The following is an 18,008-nucleotide window of genomic DNA, read 5'->3' as shown; positions in this document are numbered from 1 at the left end:
TGTGTGTGTGTTAGCAACACCAACACGAAGTGTGCTGTAGACACGTAAAGCGAATGGTTCGTGTGATGGTGGCTTGAAACCTGGGCAGATTTCACAGCATGGAAGACAAAGTGCACGGCTCTAGCGCCTCAGGTGTGCGCGTTCTCACTGTTTACAGATCAGCTGTGTACTTGCCACTGCCATGTGTCCCAGGGACACCACAGCGGACAAACCAAGCCCCACTGTGCCGTGCATCCCTTGTGGCAAGGGCTTGGCACCAGGTCCTGTGAGGCAATGACCGTGTGCTGGCAGTAGTAGGTCAGAGGTCACGGGTGTCGGTCACGGGTGGTGACAGTAGCCCAGAGGTAATGGCAGTAGGTCTGATGGTAGGACAGAAGGGACACTGGGGACTGGCCGTCTCCAAGGCGAGGGCTCGGGCAGGTGCAGCTTGCACAGAGCCAGCCCCAGGAGTGACTCACTGTGTCTTCTGGACACCACAAGGCCCTTGGGACTGGATGCAGTGAGCCAGGACTGCTCCCCGGTCTCCCAAGTCCCCTCCACACCTGCCCTGTTCTTGGAGGGGCAGAGCCCAGTGGCCTCCCTGGGCAGGGCAGTGTGGGACCCACGCTGGCCTGGTGCTGCCATGCAGCGTGCACCTGCCACACAGGCTCTCCCGAGTGGGCCTTCGGGTCCCCTGTCTGGTTATGCCGTCCTGTCTGTGCCGCCACACTGCAGAAAGCATTCAGGTGGAAGTGTGCGAGGAGAAGTGTCAACAGCGTACCTGGAACGGGCGAGCTGGGGAGCACCTGTGTGTTTGTCCTCATGCTGCCCTGAGGACTGTGGGAAGGAGTACAGCATGGGGGGGGGGGGTTACTGTGTGTGGGGGCGGGGTGACGTCTTGTGTGAGCGCATGTGTGAGTATTTGGGTGTGGATATGTATGCTTGAATGTGTGTAGGGCGTGGTGTGTGTGTGCCATGTGCGTTTAGTGAATGCATGTGTGCATGTGTGCCTGTTGTGTGCGTCCACGTGCATATAATGAGTGTATGTGTGTGAGTGTGTACGCCTGTGTGTCTTGTGACTGTGTACATGTAGTGAGTGTGTATATAGTGAGTGCGTGTGTAGAGTGCATGCACGTATAGTGTGTGCGCATGTTTATAGAGTATGTGTGTACATGTGCACGAGTGTGTGCATCTGTGAGTGTGTGCACCATGTATAGTGTGTGTGCATGTGTATAGAGCGTGCTTGTGTACATATGTGCATGTTTAGATAGTGTATGTGTGCATGAATGTGTGTACATAGTGTATAGTGTGTGTGTGTATGTGGGCATGTTTACACAGTGCATGTGTGTACGTGTGCCTGTGTGCGTGAGTCTGTGTGTGCGTACATAGTGTGTGTATGAGTAGGGAATGTGGATTGTATGAATGCTGTGAGCATGTGTACACAGTGTGTGTCCCGGTGTATATAGTGAGTGCCTGTTATAAGGAGTATTTTGTCCATGTGTGTATAAGGAACATTGTGTGTGTGTGTGTGTGTGTACCCAGCTCTCTGCTCTGTTTGCTGTCTCTGGCCCCTTGCACCCAGGAGACCCTAAAAGACTGGGTTTTCCTCGTCTCCTGGGTTGGACTGGGTCTCCTCCTCCAGGTTCTGGCCCACAGCGGCTGCCCCGTGCCTGCAGCCTTGCTGATGTCTTGGTGGGTAGCGCTGGTTCCTGGAGGTGCGCTGTGGTCCAGAGCACATGTAGGGAGTGCACACTGTCCCCGGGGAAATCAGAGCAGCTGGTGTGGTTGCCGGAGGCCGAGAAGGAAAGCCCAGGAGCTCCGGGAGACTCAGGGCCTGTCGGGCTGCCCAGTGGCCAGTCGCGGGGACCAGCTAGAACTCAACACCTGGCCCCTGCTCTCCTGAGTCCATTCTGCACGGTTCTGGGTGCTACCATCTCATTTGAAATCCGTGCTTGGAGTCGAATAGGGAATCAGGTACCCACAGATGGGATTCCTGAGCTGTCGACTGCTGTAGACACAGATTAGAATGTAGAGAGTAGACGTGATTAAGGCTCCCTATTAAAATGTCATTGTAGTCACAGCCTATCAGGCAAGCCGCAAGGTGGTGAATGTAAAAGTCTTCCGAGATGTTTGCTTCTTTCAAACCGGATTCTTAGCTTCCTATAAAATGCATTCCTGGGTAATCTTGATTTGGATGGAGCGACAGATGACAACGCCTTGACCCAGAGGTTGAGAGAGGCCTGAGTGGCGAGGAGGGTCTGGAAGCTGCAGGTTCCCGACGCAAGCTCGTGGGCAGCGTCAAGTTATCGCATGCGCCGAGCTCTCAGCGGTCTGCTGTTTCATTAGTCATTTAAATGCTGGTTTTTCAGCAGCCGAGTTTAAGAGCTCCTTGGTTTAACGACAGGCCTCCAACGCCCCATTATTTATTGTTACCTGCTATAGTTTTTGTCTCGAAGGAGGCGTAGTGCTGCAGCTTTGTTGTCACTGTATTTTGAGTCATCAGCGCCTACGCGTGATGGAGAAAGTGCCCGCTGGCCTCTGAAACAGCTCGTGCCCCCAGCAAGCCCACTCTGACTGCACGCAGAAAACAGACCGAGTCATCCGGTCAGTCACGGCCACACTTCAGCCGGGACTCTGGCAGTCGACCGGAGTCGTGCCCATCACTGCCGCGTGCGCTGAGTCCCTGGGTCCCTCCGAGGCTGTGAGAGTCAGCATTAAAAAGCAAGGGCACAGATGCTGCTGCCGCGGCGCCCAGCCCAGCCCAGCCCCCTCGTGCTGCATCTTGCTGTCTGCAAGGGGTCCCCTCCCCTCCCTAGCGATACGGTGGTCACTTGCTAGTGCCCGCTGTTTTGTGTTGTCCCCATGAGAACACCCAGGCCCCTTAGGGGAGCGGCTCTGAACCTGCTCTCTGCAGGATCGCGGTGAGGTTGATATCCAGGCATTGCATTCTTTCCCTGATTAAAATCTGCAGGTTCTGGAAAGTTCCAGGAGGTTCTGGAAGGAAGTCATCCGTTAAAATGGTGCATGCCTGTGTGTAGACGTGGCACCGATTAGGAGATGGGCTCTGAGCCAGGTTTCCCTGGAGACCCTGGTGGGCTCGGTGGCCCCAGCGTGGATTCTCTTCCCTGATTAGAATCAGGAGATTTTCGTCAACCACTGTAGGACTCGGTTGCGCTCTGTGGTTTCAGAAAGATGGCGCTCAGGGCCGTGCAGACTGGGCAGACTGTGGGCCCCAGGGGCCAGCACCTTCTTCCCCCTCCATACTAGTTGTCAGGAGCTGGCACACCTGACGTCCCAGGAATGTGTGAGTCACTCGAGGGGATTGGAAACACGCTGAGTCCAGCAGCCTTGCTCTGCCTGTTAGCACAGCCCTGCTGTGAGCAATGCCCAAAGTGTTTGCGGTGCCTCTGATGACCCGTGCCAGCTCCCTGTGTCACGCCGCCAGCCACGGAGGGACATGTGGGCTGGTCACACCAGGCAGAGCCACTGCCACGTGTGTTACACTGTAGCCCCAGGTCCCTGTAAAATATTAGCGGTGTCTACACCCCTCCAGGAAGTGAGGCTCAGCAACAAGCGTATGGAGATAAGGAGGAACAGCCAGAGGAGGCGGGGGACCGGAAGGTGCAGGCCTGTCTCTCATGGAAGCGTCAGGTCCCTCCTGTCTGACGCCAGAGCCGAGGGAGCCTCACGCAGGCAGCGGGCCCTGCTCTCTGTTGTTAGGAGTGAGTGGGCCACAGGACCCGGCGCGGGCTGGAGCGGGAAGGGGCCCCTGTGTGGGAGCGGGGGTCCGCCCTCCCCTGGCTCAGAGAGGCAGGTGCCCGCCCAGCCACCCTGGCCTGCGGGCTCTCTAGGCCGCCCTTGGCATTGCTCCGTCCTGGGCGGGGAGCTTCCCAGCTGACTGCTCCCACGTCATATTGAGCAGTCCACACCACCTCAGGAGCACGGCGTCAAAATGAAAACCAAACAGGGAAGATCGAGTTCCATGCCAGCAATTCTGCATTCCTGGCTTGCACTGCCTGTCGCTGGCCTCAGCCCTGAGCTAGCACGAAGTGTTGATAATATCTGAACGCTCTGAACATTACCGGTTAGCTGCTGGCTGGAACTCTGAGCCAGGCTTCGCCCCGGTGCCGAAACGGGCGACGGTCCTGCGGGAGCTGGAGCCCGCCCTCTGCCGCCCCTGCCCTCCCCACTCCTGCCTTCTGCCGGAAGCTTCTTCCATTACTCAAGTCAGCCTTCCGAGCCAGCCTGGCTTCCTGGCAGCATCCCACATGTTCACCAGATTTTTCCCTCGCTGTCTCAGTTTGATTAATTGCAGAAATGGAAGGAAATAAAGACGCCCTTGGAACACGCAGCCCCTGTCTCTGCAGCGCTGTGGTGCCGGGCTCCTGGGCCCTCTGTGACTCGGCTCCAGACGGGCGAGTGTTAGCGCCCAGCCAAGCAGGCTGCGGTCGCTCGTGGTTGCAGCCCGGAGAACGAGGGGCCTGCATGCCCTCCCGTGCCTCCCACGGCGCGTGCAGCACCGCAGGTGCTGGTGTCCCCGAGACGATTCCCACCGTTGGAGGGCCCTGACTCTGTCATCTGCGTCCCTGCAGGCGTGTAAGCTGCACCCCAGGCTAGCATTTAGCAGCCCCGGTAATAAATACAAATACACTGTTTCTCCTGGACCCTCAACTCGGAGTCGGTGGGTCTCCGGAACCAAATGGAGGTGTGTTCAAAAGTCTGACCTGAGCTTTGGCTGTGTCAGCCCATCCTGTCCAGTGGTGTTGGGCTTTCTGTGTCTTGGTTACATTTCAGCGAGGCTCCCACTGTGTGCTGGAGCCTAGCTGGGGAGCACCGTGAAGGTCAGATCAGAACGAGCTCGGCTGGGGCACACTCCCACCGCCTCCCCGGGAGCAGCTCTCCCCTGACCCCCACCCCCACCGCCCCGGCGCTGCTCCCATTCCGGACGCATCCTCAGGCGCTTGTTTTCTAGAAGGAGGGAGCGTGTACCCACCTGGGGAGGTGGACACAGGGTACGAGAAGGATAGGACCGTGGAGGAAGGAAGCTGCTGGGTAGTGGACAGCAAGCAGAGCCCGAGATGGCGTCCAGGGGCCAGGCACCGGGCTGCTCCGTGCCCATGGCAGGTGCCCCTGAGGCCCAGGTGGTCAGCTGACCAAAAAACCATCTGTGCCTGTCTTCAGGTTTTTTTTTTTTTTTTTTTTTTTTTTTTGTAAATATGTATTTATTTGAAAGAGAGCGAGCTTCCATTCACTGGTTCACTCCCCAGGTGGCCAAAACAGCACCAGGCCAGGCCAAAACCTGGAGCCAGGAGCTTCATCCAGGTCTCCTACATTTGGGCCATCTGCTGCTGCTTTGCCCAGGCCATTTGCAGGGAGCTGGATCGGAAGTGGAGCAGACGGGACTAAAACGGGAGCCCAGATGGGATGCTGGGGCCACAGGCAGCAGCTTTACCCGCTGCGCCGCAGGGCCAGCCCCGTCATTCATTCTCGTTAGCGCACGCTCAGGTGTTCCGTGTGTTGGCGTTCTCATGTATTACAGGCATATTGCAAGTTGTCAGCCTCTAGCGGGGCAGCCCCGTGTGCCCTGCACTGAGCTCAGCACCTCGCAGGAGCACCCGCTCGTGTTGGGGCCCAAGGGGGCAAAAATCAATCCTCCTCCTCCCTTTCACCCGTTCTCCTGGAGCAAAGACCTGCGCCTGCCCCAAACGTCACTTCCAGGGAGGTTCCTAAAGGGATGTTTTGGTTGTCCTGTCCACGTGAATTGGGGATGTTGACGGCAGGGTTGCAATGGGCACAGAAATGGTTTGCAAAGCTAAAGAGCCTTGCGTTTTGAGACACGCGTATCCCAACAGTGCTTTACTGTGTTCCCACGTCTTCAGAGGCCAGAGCCGCCTGATGTCGCGGTGGTCGTGAGCGGCCCTCTGCTCCACCGAGCACGCCCGGCCCTGGGAGCTGTCCCAGAGGCAGAGGGCAGGTGGCCGGCTCTGGTCTCCTGCGAGAACTCCAGAGGGCATAAGCAGGGAACAGGCGGGTTGGCCGTTTCAGGGTTACTCTCCCTGTAAGGTGAGGACACGAGACAGGAAAGCAGGAACATGACGGGCTCACGTTGGGTCACTGTTTTTCCATTTTTGCGAGATCTTAACAAGAGGGAACTTGGTCCCGACTGGGACCGTGGCTGTCCCCTCCTGGTGGCCCTGGGTGTCAGGCTGGTGATGCCTGGGCTCAGTGCCCCCAGTGCACAGGATCCTGGTCTACACCTGCGGCCTCACTGCCTCTCTCCGCATGGATCCCTCACGGGCTGGGGGTCCCCAGTCGAAGAGAGCATCCTCAGCCAGACCCTCAGCTTGTCCCCAGAAAGGTGCTGGGAACAGGGGAGGTGGACAAGGCCGGCCCTTCTCTCCTTTGCGAAGGGAGACCGGGGGACAGAAGTGCCGCACACCCAGGCACACCTGCCATCCTGGAAATCCCCTGTGCCCCGCCTCCCAGGAGGAGGGCGGTTCCTGGGCTCCACAGACACAGCCCGAGGAGGCCTGTGCTGGGACTGGGTGCGACCTCGGCCTGACACACAGATGTCCCCGCAGGGGGAGGCCTCGGGTGGGAAGGGCAGGCGGGCAGTTTGTGATGGGTTTGGCTAGTTCTTATTTCTGTGCGTTTGGGGGAAGTTGTGTATCAGCTGCCGAGGTTTGGGTTAGGAAATAAAACGAGGGCACTTGCTCTGCCTGCACCCGACTGCATGTCTGCATGGACCCTGCAGGTTCCCGGGCGCCTGTCCCGTGGGCAGTCCTTGGTCTATTTGTATCCGACTGCGTGTCCGTGTGGACCCTGCAGGTTCCCGGGCACCTGTCCCGTGTGCAGTCCTTGCTCTGTTTGTATCCGACTGCGTGTCTGTGTGGACCCTGCAGGTTCCCGGGCGCCTGTCCCGTGGGCAGTCCTTGGTCTATTTGTATCCGACTGCGTGTCTGCGTGGACCCTGCGGGTCCCCGGGCGCCTGTCCCGTGGGCAGTCCTTGCTCTGTTTGTATCCGACTGCGTGTCTGCGTGGACCCTGCAGGTTCCCGGGGCGCCTGTCCCGTGGGCAGTCCTTGCTCTGTTTGTATCCGACTGCGTGTCTGCGTGGATCCTGCAGGTTCCCGGGCGCCTGTCCCGTGTGCAGTCCTTGCTCTGTTTGTATCCAACTGCATGTCTGTGTGGACCCTGCAGGTTCCCGGGCGCCTGTCCCGTGGGCAGTCCTTGCTCTGCCTGCACCCAACGGCGTGTCTGTGTGGACCCTGCGGGTTCCCGGGCGCCTGTCCCGTGGGCAGTCCTTGGTCTGTTTGTATCCGACTGCGTGTCTGCGTGGACCCTGCGGGTTCCCGGGCGCCTGTCCCATGGGCAGTCCTTGCTCTATTTGTATCCGACTGCGTGTCTGTGTGGATCCTGCGTGTCCCCGGGCGCCTGTCCCGTGGGCAGTCCTTGCTCTGTTTGTATCCGACTGCGTGTCTGTGTGGACCCTGCAGGTTCCCGGGCGCCTGTCCCGTGTGCAGTCCTTGCTCTGTTTGTATCCGACTGCATGTCTGCGTGGACCCTGCAGGTTCCCGGGCGCCTGTCCCGTGGGCAGTCCTTGCTCTGTTTGTATCCGACTGTGTGTCTGTGTGGACCCTGCAGGTTCCCGGGCGCCTGTCCTGTGTGCAGTCCTTGCTCTGTTTGTATCCGACTGTGTGTCTGCGTGGATCCTGCAGGTTCCCGGGCACCTGTCCCGTGGGCAGTCCTTGGTCTATTTGTATCCGACTGCGTGTCTGTGTGGACCCTGCGGGTTCCCGGGCGCCTGTCCCGTGTGCAGTCCTTGCTCTGTTTGTATCCGACTGCGTGTCTGCATGGATCCTGCGGGTCCCCGGGCGCCTGTCCCGTGGGCAGTCCTTGGTCTATTTGTATCCGACTGCGTGTCTGTGTGGACCCTGCAGGTTCCCGGGCGCCTGTCCCGTGGGCAGTCCTTGCTCTGTTTGTATCCGACTGCGTGTCTGCGTGGATCCTGCAGGTTCCCGGGCGCTGTCCCGTGGGCAGTCCTTGCTCTGCCTGCACCCAACGGCGTGTCTGTGTGGACCCTGCGGGTTCCCGGGCGCCTGTCCTGTGTGCAGTCCTTGCTCTGCCTGCACCCAACGGCGTGTCTGTGTGGACCCTGCGGGTCCCCGGGCGCCTGTCCCGTGGGCAGTCCTTGCTCTGCTTTCTGCCGTTCCTGAGCTCATGGAGCAGGATCAGCCGCTGCTCACCTTACAGAAGTGCCCAGCGCCTCCCCAGCAGCCACTTACCTCGCACCCGAAAGGGAGATGCAAAGATTCACGGGAAATGAGTTCAAGGAAAGTTTACTTCGCTGCAGAGAGATTTTGGAAATTCGTGCACATGCAAGCATGTCCAGAACGTCCGGGAAGATGTGTAGCGAAGCAAGAGCGAACACAGGCTGAGCCCGCTTTCCGGGAGCTCCCAGCACCCTCCCGTGTGCGCACAGCCCCTGGAGACTCCTGAGAGGGGCTGGCCTGTGCCACAGACACGGGAGCGGTCGGACTGGGAACCCGGGCGCCGGCGCTGCTGTATTGGCAGAGGGCCCCAAGACCGTGGCGTGCGCTCCTCGGGCCACCTGGGATCTGTCTCGCGTTTCAGGGCTTCGCAGAAGTGGGCCTGCCGCGTCTCATGGACGCGTGTAGACTCTGCACGTACCGGCTTCGGGCTGACACCGCGCTTTCTCTTTCAGCCTCTGAAGAGCCCCCAGGTTCGGGATGGGGAACCACGCAGGGAAGCGGGAGCTGAACGTGGAGAAGGCCAATAAGGTAAGAGTGAGCCGAGCTCACGCACGCACGCACCCCTCCTCCCCACACACGCACGTGTGCTGCTGCTGCGTGGCGGGACGCAGGCGGGGCCCTGTGATTGTGACGCACGGTAACTGATGTGTTCGGGAAGAGAGCATTCCGCGTGCAAGTGTTTGGAAGGAAGGACTGGGGGGGCGGGGAGAAAAGGCAGAGGGGAGGGGAGGAGGCCCCCCGCTGTGTGTCCGTGCCATGTGCCCGTTCTCACGGAAGGCAAAGATGATAAAACCCCTCTGCACGCAGGCAAAAGCTCTTTCACTGTGTCAGCCTCGCCTGGTTTAAACAGGCTGATTGGCAAATGTCACTCCCTCTATCTCCGGCTTCCCACCCGCCCTGGGCCTGGCTCCAGCTTTCACCCTGGACCTGCCGGTCAGGTCATCCAGGTGTCTGGCTGCAGGGTGGGCGTGGCTAAGCTGTTTCTCCAGGCCCTGCCCTGAGCAGCCACCCCCGGGCCCTTCTCCAGCCACCTCGACACCTTCCTCCACTTTCCCCTCTTTGGAGAGCTCAGCCCAGACTGCCCCCAGGAGCCCCGGTGTGGCTCGGGGTGCTCAGCCCAGACTGCCCCCAGGAGGCCCTGGTGTGGCTCAGCCCAGACTGCCCCCAGGAGCCCCAGTGTGGCTGGGGTGCTCAGCCCAGACTACCCCCAGGAGCCCCGGTGTGGCTCAGCCCAGACTGCCCCCAGGAGCCCCGGTGTGGCTCAGGGTGCTCAGCCCAGACTGCCCCCATGAGGCCCTGGTGCCGGCTCGAGGGGGCTCAGCCCAGACTGCCCCCAGGAGCCCCAGTGTGGCTGGGGTGCTCAGCCCAGACTACCCCCAGGAGCCCCGGTGTGGCTCAGCCCAGACTGCCCCCAGGAGCCCCGGTGTGGCTCAGGGTGCTCAGCCCAGACTGCCCCCAGGAGCCCCGGTGTGGCTCAGCCCAGACTGCCCCCAGGAGCCCCGGTGTGGCTCGGGGTGCTCAGCCCAGACTGCCCCCAAGAGCCCTGGTGTGGCTCAGCCCAGACTGCCCCCAGGAGCCCCGGTGTGGCTCAGCCCAGACTGCCCCCAGGAGCCCCGGTGTGGCTCAGCCCAGACTGCCCCCAGGAGCCCCGGTGTGGCTCAGCCCAGACTGCCCCCAGGAGCCCCGGTGTGGCTGGGGTGCTCAGCCCAGACTGCCCCCAGGAGCCCCGGTGTGGCTCGGGGTGCTCAGCCCAGACTGCCCCCAGGAGCCCCGGTGTGGCTGGAGTGCTCAGCCCAGACTGCCCCCAAGAGCCCCGGTGTGGCTCGGGGTGCTCAGCCCAGACTGCCCCCAGGAGGCCCCGGTGTGGCTCAGCCCAGACTGCCCCCAGGAGCCCCGGTGTGGCTCGGGGTGCTCAGCCCAGACTGCCCCCAGGAGCCCCGGTGTGGCTCAGCCCAGACTGCCCCCAAGAGCCCCGGTGTGGCTCGGGGTGCTCAGCCCAGACTGCCCCCAGGAGCCCCGGTGTGGCTCAGCCCAGACTGCCCCCAAGAGCCCCGGTGTGGCTCGGGGTGCTCAGCCCAGACTGCCCCCAGGAGCCCCGGTGTGGCTGGAGTGCTCAGCCCAGACTGCCCCCAAGAGCCCCGGTGTGGCTCGGGGTGCTCAGCCCAGACTGCCCCCAGGAGGCCCCGGTGTGGCTCAGCCCAGACTGCCCCCAGGAGCCCCGGTGTGGCTCGGGGTGCTCAGCCCAGACTGCCCCCAGGAGCCCCGGTGTGGCTCAGCCCAGACTGCCCCCAAGAGCCCCGGTGTGGCTCGGGGTGCTCAGCCCAGACTGCCCCCAGGAGCCCCGGTGTGGCTCAGCCCAGACTGCCCCCAAGAGCCCCGGTGTGGCTCGGGGTGCTCAGCCCAGACTGCCCCCAGGAGCCCCGGTGTGGCTCAGCCCAGACTGCCCCCAGGAGCCCCGGTGTGGCTCAGCCCAGACTGCCCCCAGGAGCCCCGGTGTGGCTCAGCCCAGACTGCCCCCAGGAGCCCCGGTGTGGCTCAGCCCAGACTGCCCCCAGGAGGTCCTGGTGTGGCTCGGGGTGCTCAGCCCAGACTGCCCCCAGGAGCCCTGGTGTGGCTCGGGGTGCTCAGCCCAGACTGCCCCCAGGAGCCCCGGTGTGGCTCAGCCCAGACTGCCCCCAAGAGCCCCGGTGTGGCTCGGGGTGCTCAGCCCAGACTGCCCCCAGGAGCCCCGGTGTGGCTCAGCCCAGACTGCCCCCAGGAGCCCCGGTGTGGCTCAGCCCAGACTGCCCCCAGGAGCCCCGGTGTGGCTCAGCCCAGACTGCCCCCAGGAGCCCCGGTGTGGCTCAGCCCAGACTGCCCCCAGGAGGTCCTGGTGTGGCTCGGGGTGCTCAGCCCAGACTGCCCCCAGGAGCCCTGGTGTGGCTCGGGGTGCTCAGCCCAGACTGCCCCCAGGAGCCCCGGTGTGGCTCAGCCCAGACTGCCCCCAGGAGCCCCGGTGCCGGCTCGGGCGTTTTTCCGAGCTCTGCTGGTTTGGGAGCCAAGGCTCCGGGTTCTCCCCCTGCAGTGCAAACTGTACTCGCCTGCCGGGTTTTCGTATCAACCGCGACACTGTTGCCCTCCTAGCCCTGGAAACTTCTGGGGAGCCCTGCCAGGATCCTGCTGTAACTGGCAGTGCTGTCCCCCCACCTTCCTTTCCTAACCTTTATCACAGAACATTCGGGAAAAACAGCACACGGGAAGCAGGCGAGAATCTCCGCTGCTGGGAAGTCCGAATGGCTGTCTCTGTAATGCCGGCAGCTTCGTCACCCCCCCCACCCCCCACCCCCCACTCAGCCCCGCCCCCCGCTCCAGGCGCAGCTCCCTCTGATTCTGACCTCTGGGCGGTGTCGCTGAGGGTCCTGGAGAGACGCTCAGGACAGGCACTGCTGGCCGGGGCCACAGACAGCCCGGGCCCTCCCTGCCTCACTGTCTGTCCACCTGTGGCAGCTGCTCAGGAGCCATGTCCGGTTTTGAGGAAATGCACCCGACACTGTGCTAAACCTCGAGTCCGCCCTAACCCGCAGAGAGGAGGGTTCTGAAGCACTGGCCTCCTTGAGAATCTACCACCACACAAAGCAGCAGGCGTTGGGACCTCAAGATGAACTGCGGAGCGGCAGGCCAGTGAGACACCCAGGCTGGGGCCGCATCCACGCAGAGCGGCCCTCGGCGATGTCCGGGGGATTGAGGTGGCCTGGAGTCGCCCTCTAGTTGATGATAACTAACTGCAGCCGTGGGGCCTTGCCTGCTCCCCACGTGGACTCCGTTCCTGCCTCAGCCAAGTGGGTAATTTTCCACGGTGTGCTTCCAGACCGTCCGTGCAGGGCAAATCAGCGATGGCATACTGTTCTTGTTCGTATTTTATCTTAATTAACGTCACGAGCAGCATCAGCTCGCTTCTTGCCTAATGAGTCAGGACCCGTTTTATACATATGTAAATTTCACTCATCTGAGTAACTGCTGCTAATTAGCCTTACGCTGTCTTGCTGATAATCTCGTTGTTACCGTTAGCGATAACCAGGCGCCGTAAATGCACTCAGTCACTGTCCAGAGCGTGCTCTGGACTCGGCGTCGGAACCCCTGCCGCCCACAGCCTGCTGTTGGCCACACAGGGGATTGCGGAGTCCACACAGCAGGAGTGGGAAGTCGCTGGCTGGCGGCTTGCAGGGAAAGCTCTCTCTCTCTGGGAAGTACTGGGTGCCCCCAAGGTGCCGGCCCCATGCTGCTGCCGTCGGTGAACCGGAGGGAACCCTGTGGTTTGCTGCTCAGCCTGTCTGTGCCTGACGCCGGCCGGCCTTGTTTTGTGCTTTCACCCCGAGAGAGTCCAGAGGAAGCCTTGTGTAGCTGTGCACATCACTGATCTCTTAACAGGGTCTGTGGTCTGGCCGCTGTCGGCTGGCCCAGGGCCCCCTCTCTTCTCCCTCCCGAGTCACCTCTGTGCAGCCCGGAGGTGAATTGGAGGCCCACATGGCCCCCTGCGGCCAGCCCCGACCCCCTTGGGGTGTTGCTCCTGGGGTGAGAGGGCTCTGACATGAAGGAACGCCCCTTCCTTATGGCCCAGGTGCCCGGGAGCCAAGGCTTGACCCCCCGTCCGTCTGCAGCCACCTCTCACGGGCGTGCCAGCTGCAGCAAATCGGCCCTGCGTACCCACTTCCCCACGTGAACACGCCCTGGGCCGCTGGCCGCCGGGAGGGAGGCGCTGAGACGCGGCCCGCTCCCCAGGATCCCCAGTCCCGTCCCCAGGACCCCAGTGCCTGGGCGTTTTGTCACTGGTTTCTCCCTCAAGCTGGAGAAAATGGCAGACAGCCAGGACGAGGGAGAGCAAGTGGTTCAGGGGCTCCTGGGCGTTTCTCTGGGTGCTGCAAGAAAGGGCAACGTCCCTGTTGTCACACTGTCCGTCCCGAGGTGTGGGCACCGCCCAGGCTGTGAGGACAGGCTGCTGGGGGGTGGGGGCGAGGACCGGACGGGCGTCACGTGCGTCTGCCCGTCCTGTGCAGAGGGCAACAGAGCTGCTTCGGGCAGAGCAGTGTCAGAGCCATGCTCCCGTTCAGAAACTCCGCCTCGCCCTTGGCTCTTGCTGTCTGAGCCACCGTGGATCTTGGCCTCTGAACAGCCCCATCTCACTGAGGGGCCGGCATTGTGTCCATCTGCCTGCTTAGGATTCGGTTGCCGTCTCTACCATTGGGCAGGCTGGGGCAAAAAATGACCCGAGCTGGCCTGGAGCCCCAGGGAGACCCACCTGCCCTGCAGGAAAGAGCAGACCCCCTGCATTGCATAGCCTGCCTGATGCGGCTCACCACCTGCCGGAGGGAGTGGCCAGGGTGGCGGCCCTGGGGAGAACCCACAGGCACTCAGATCAGAGTCTGTGTGCCTGCAGCTCCCTCCGCGCATCTCTGAGTGTCGCCAGCCTTTGCACCTGTGGGCCTGCTCTTTGGAGTTTTCTGGAAGTAGCTAAGCTGCAGCTGTTGACTGAGTGGGGTGCTAGAGGTGCCCCGAGTGGTAGGAGCGCCGGCGTGAGCGCTGGAGCCGGGTTCTTGGCAGACGTTGTGTGTTGTGTCAGCTTCCGGGGCTGGCGTCCCACGCGGTGGCAGCGTGGGCGGCTGCGACAGCTCTCACATCCTGGAGGTGATGGTGCCGTCAGGGCGGGTTTCCTCCGTGCCTCTCCCCTCGGCAGGCGGACCCCTCACTGCCGTGTCCTCACGTGGTCGTCCGCCGTCTGGCCCTCTTCTCAGGGCACCGGTCCCCTGACGACGGTGTTTTAGCTCCGTGACCCCCTTGAGGCGCTGTCTGCCAAGGCAGTGACGCTCTGGCGTCCAGAGGGCTGGGGCATCTCGGTGGATTGGGGAGGGCGCGGTTCACGCACGACGTCCCCTGACTTGATGGACCCCAGCAGCACTGGGGAACGGGAGCCAGCGGTGGCGCTGACCTCGCCCCAGGCTGGGCACCACAGGAGCACCCGCGCGTGTCGTGAGCCTTGCACCCTCGCGGTCCTGCAGCAGTCTGTCTCCTGGTAACTCTGGTGTTTCCTGTTCAGAGTCTCCTCTCCTGCCACAGGTGCACCACAAGGCCACACCCACAAGGAGGTCTCACCATGAGCCGCCCCTGCGGCTGTGGGCTGGCCATGTCTGGGGGGAGGGGTCCCCCACCCCGTCGCACACCCGTGGTCCTCGGCACACCATCTTGTCTTCCACACTCTGGCGATGTCTGCTCATCCTGTATCCACCTCACGAACCTCAAAGTCCTTGTCTTTGTCTCACTGGCGACAGACTCAGCCCAGGGGACCGGCTGGGCCGGGCGGCGGCAGGCAGAGCTGGAGGGGCATCTGGCACCTCTGGGTCACTCTGTCTGTGGGCAGAACCGAGCCACACCGGCAGGCTTCCTCGTGGCCACAGAGAATAGGAAAAAGAGAAACGTGAAGTTGACGTTAATCATTTTCTTTAAGCTGCTGATAAGCCCCAGAGGTTGTGTCACCGTGGGCTCCCCGGGAGCGTTGCTGCTGAACCCGTTCACGCTCCCGTCCTGCACCGGTGAGGGTCTCTCACCGGGGGCACTCAGCTCTCACGGCCACAAGGCCTCGCTTCCCCCAAGCCCAGAGCAGGAACCTGGCACAGGACTCACCCCGTGGAGCCGACCCTCAGGGCTCTCCCGTGGGGGCCGCCGTTTCCCGCTCCCTGGGGCCGGCTGTCTTGACAGCCCAGGGCTCAGAAACATCTCCCGTGTTGACAGCGCCCGGCTGGGGGTGCTCCCCGTACTCTCTGGGCTCAGGCTGCAGTCAGATGCGGCTCTGTCGAGTTTTCCAGAACCGTAGCTGGGCTCCCGATGGCCCGCAGGGTTGTAGAAGGCGGCGTGGAAGGGCAGCTCTGCGTCCCCTCCTGCGGGCTCACTGGAGTTCTTGGAGAGGCGCCGGCACGTCAGCAGGGAGACTGCCGGGTGAGCATGGAACGTGGCCACGTGAACACGTGTGCGAGAGCCTCCTGGAGATTCCTGTGGCAGGCGGGACGGTCAGACCCGGCGTGCTGGATGCTCTCCCAGGTCGCAGGGCCGGTGTGAGCTCACGCTCACAATTGCCGTAGCTCATGGCCCGCCCGCACCGGCTTCCCGGCCTCTGCTACTTACGGACGGGGCTTGTGTTCAGCACAGGGTTTTACCCCTGAACGTGACATCAGCTTTTGCTTGAAACCGTATGACTTTGGCAGACACCCCAGTTTCTCTTCTCCAGCAAAAGGGGACTCGGGCCCATGGAGCAGGTTTGAGAGAACAGAGGTGGTGCAGGCGCACCAGCTGAGAGCCGCCACTCGCAGCGCGCGCTCCTCAAGTCTGAATTACTCCAAAGCTGACGGCGTTTCAGATTCCGATGTCCAGTGGTGCTGGCCACGTTCCGCGTGCTGTTGGCCCCATGTATCCGTCGGGCAAGCACAGACATAGAACATTCCCATTGCTGTGGAAAGTTCTGGACAGAGCTGCCGTCGAGGATCCGGACAGGGAGCTGTCTGCGTGGTGGCTGTCATGGTGTGGTGCCATGTGGTGGCTTTTGCTGTATTTCCACGGTTGTCACCACACACCACCCACCAGTTAGAATCTAACGCCCCACAGCTGGGTCACAAGGCGCCTGGAGGGGTGTGGGGTGTGAGTGAAGTCAAGCTCCGCAGGAGATGAGGTGTGGAAAGAGCAGCTTGGGGACCCCTCACGCGTTGTCAGGGCCTCCGACACTGGCCAGGGGCTCCCGCCCACGCCTCGCAGTCTCCTGTGTCTTGAAGCGGCGGTCAGTGACCAGCTGAATTCCCCTCATCCTCAGAGTGACCTGGCCAGAACTGGAAATGACAGGCTGGCAGATCCAGCGCCGGCTGGCGGCCGACAGCCAGCTCAGAGGGGCCGGCTTCCCCCGCAGATTCGGTGTCAGAGGCCTGCTGGCCGCCTCCCCGTGGGCCGCGCTCGGGGCTGGTGGCCGGGAGGAATTCCGTACTGATTCTGTCTCCCGTCCCGGGGGACGGGCACGGGGACAGCGGTCGGTGCCCACACACGGTCGCAGAGGAGGCGTGAGGCTGGGGCTGGGAAGGGCCCGACCTGCAGCCCCACACCTGCTGCTCCGCAGGACGGAGGGAAGGGGCACTACCCCCTCCTTCACACTGCGCCCTCACCTGGCCCACACCTGGGCAGGTGACTGCTCTCGGAAGCACTCCACAGGTAGCCCGTGGTCAGGATCCCGTCCCTCAGCAGTGTCCCCGCACCCCGGCGGACAGCTCCGTGTGGTGCTGAGGACGTACCCGTCCCCTGGTCACACGCCGATCACAGCCCCCGTACCCAGGTGAGCTAACGAGCACACGAGAGTCGTCATGTCTCATTGCCGAGGGGGCTGTGAGGAGACCAGAGATCCCCAAGGTTGGGTAACCCAGCAGCACTGCTCCCTGGGGACGAAGTGTGACAGGGCGGCCATGGAGAGCAGCTCACGGGGGGAAGTTGGGAGCATGGCCATAGTCACAGTGGGGACGTGGTGGTACACAGGGGTTGCACTGCCTGCCCACGTGGAAGTCCCCGTTTCCACGGTGCCAGGAACTGAGCTGTGCACTGCCTCTGTGCTGGTCTACGGAGGAGAGATTTCCCAGGGTGCCACTGCAGTGCCGTCTGGAGCCCCACGGACAAAGAGCAGGCTCTCACGGTGACAGTGCGCACACCATTCCCCGGGGCCCCGCAGGGCCCGCGCCTCTGTCTCTGGCTGCACGTGCTCGCCTCTGATGCACAGTGTAGATAAAAAGCCGGATTAATTAGAAACACAAAGAGACCAGTGAGCTACTCCCCACACGAGTCTGACTTTCGCAACCTCAGAGCCCGTTTCTCAACGTGGCACCTTGTTTTCTCAAGCTGATTAAATAGAAAAATCCAGAAGCATGGCCGGACGTCAGTAGAGAACTTTATGAGCCAGAGGCCCGCTCCGGGGGACGCTCAGAGAGGGCCTTAGATGAAGAGCAGGCCTTCGGGGTTATAAATGTCTCAGCCCTCGACTTGGCCCGTTTGGGACAAGGTGGGTGACCAGCAGGACGGACCCCGGGTTGTCTCAGTTTTCAGCATTTCTGGCTTCAGGGGGTCCAGTGCAGCAGCCTCACAGGTGATGTGGGAGAAGAGACGCTGCTGAGGTTGTCGGGGCCCTCCTGGGTTCTCTCCCCTGCGTTCAGGAAAGCAGTGCAAGGCTGTGTCGCTCACACTTCTAGAGACTGCATGAGGTGGCAAAGGGGAAGGAAGCAGAGGCCCCCAGAGCAGCCTGTTCTGGAACCTTCCGCCAGCCCTTCCACGGGCACACCGGTGAGCACCCTGCGGCGCATCCCTGAGGTCACAGCCCCAGGTGCCCGGAGCCCAGGGCTACTTCCTGCGGGTAGGGGCGCTCTCGCCAGCCCCTCCTGTCCCAGGCTCACCCCCGACCGTCCTCCAGCCACTGTTCTCACAACAGAAGGCGGCCACTCCCACCCTTCCGCAGGACGCATGTGGCAGGTGTGGGAGGAAGTCAGACGCGCCTCAGCCACAGTGGCACCCAGCTGAGAAAGGCATAGGTCCCACCTGACCCCGGGCGCAGGGCCAAACACTGCGCCCCTCGGGACTGCGGGCTGCCCGATGTCCCCCGAGAGGCTGGGAGGGCACATCAGAAAGTCAGCAGGTCCCCGGCAGTCTGTCCTGGGGCTCCTCGGGAGACAGGCCGTCACGCAGGCCGTGTGCTAGGCAGGCCTCCTAA

General features: G+C 62.3%; 1 protein-coding gene across 2 annotated transcripts in view; it reads left to right on the top strand.

Moving 5' to 3' along the window:
• Positions 1-18,008, top strand: part of MBP (myelin basic protein) — a 97,144-nt gene that overhangs the window by 7,163 nt on the left and 71,973 nt on the right. For both annotated transcript variants that reach the window (XM_062201822.1, XM_062201823.1), the window contains exon 2: positions 8,704-8,779. In XM_062201822.1, the coding sequence (XP_062057806.1) occupies positions 8,729-8,779 (51 nt within the window). In that variant the 5' untranslated portion in view covers positions 8,704-8,728. The remainder of the gene's footprint in view (positions 1-8,703; positions 8,780-18,008) is intronic.

This window comes from Lepus europaeus, chromosome 9, assembly GCF_033115175.1.
Source record: "Lepus europaeus isolate LE1 chromosome 9, mLepTim1.pri, whole genome shotgun sequence".
Lineage (NCBI taxonomy): Eukaryota > Metazoa > Chordata > Mammalia > Lagomorpha > Leporidae > Lepus > Lepus europaeus.
This window is presented reverse-complemented; position numbering and strand designations above follow the sequence as displayed.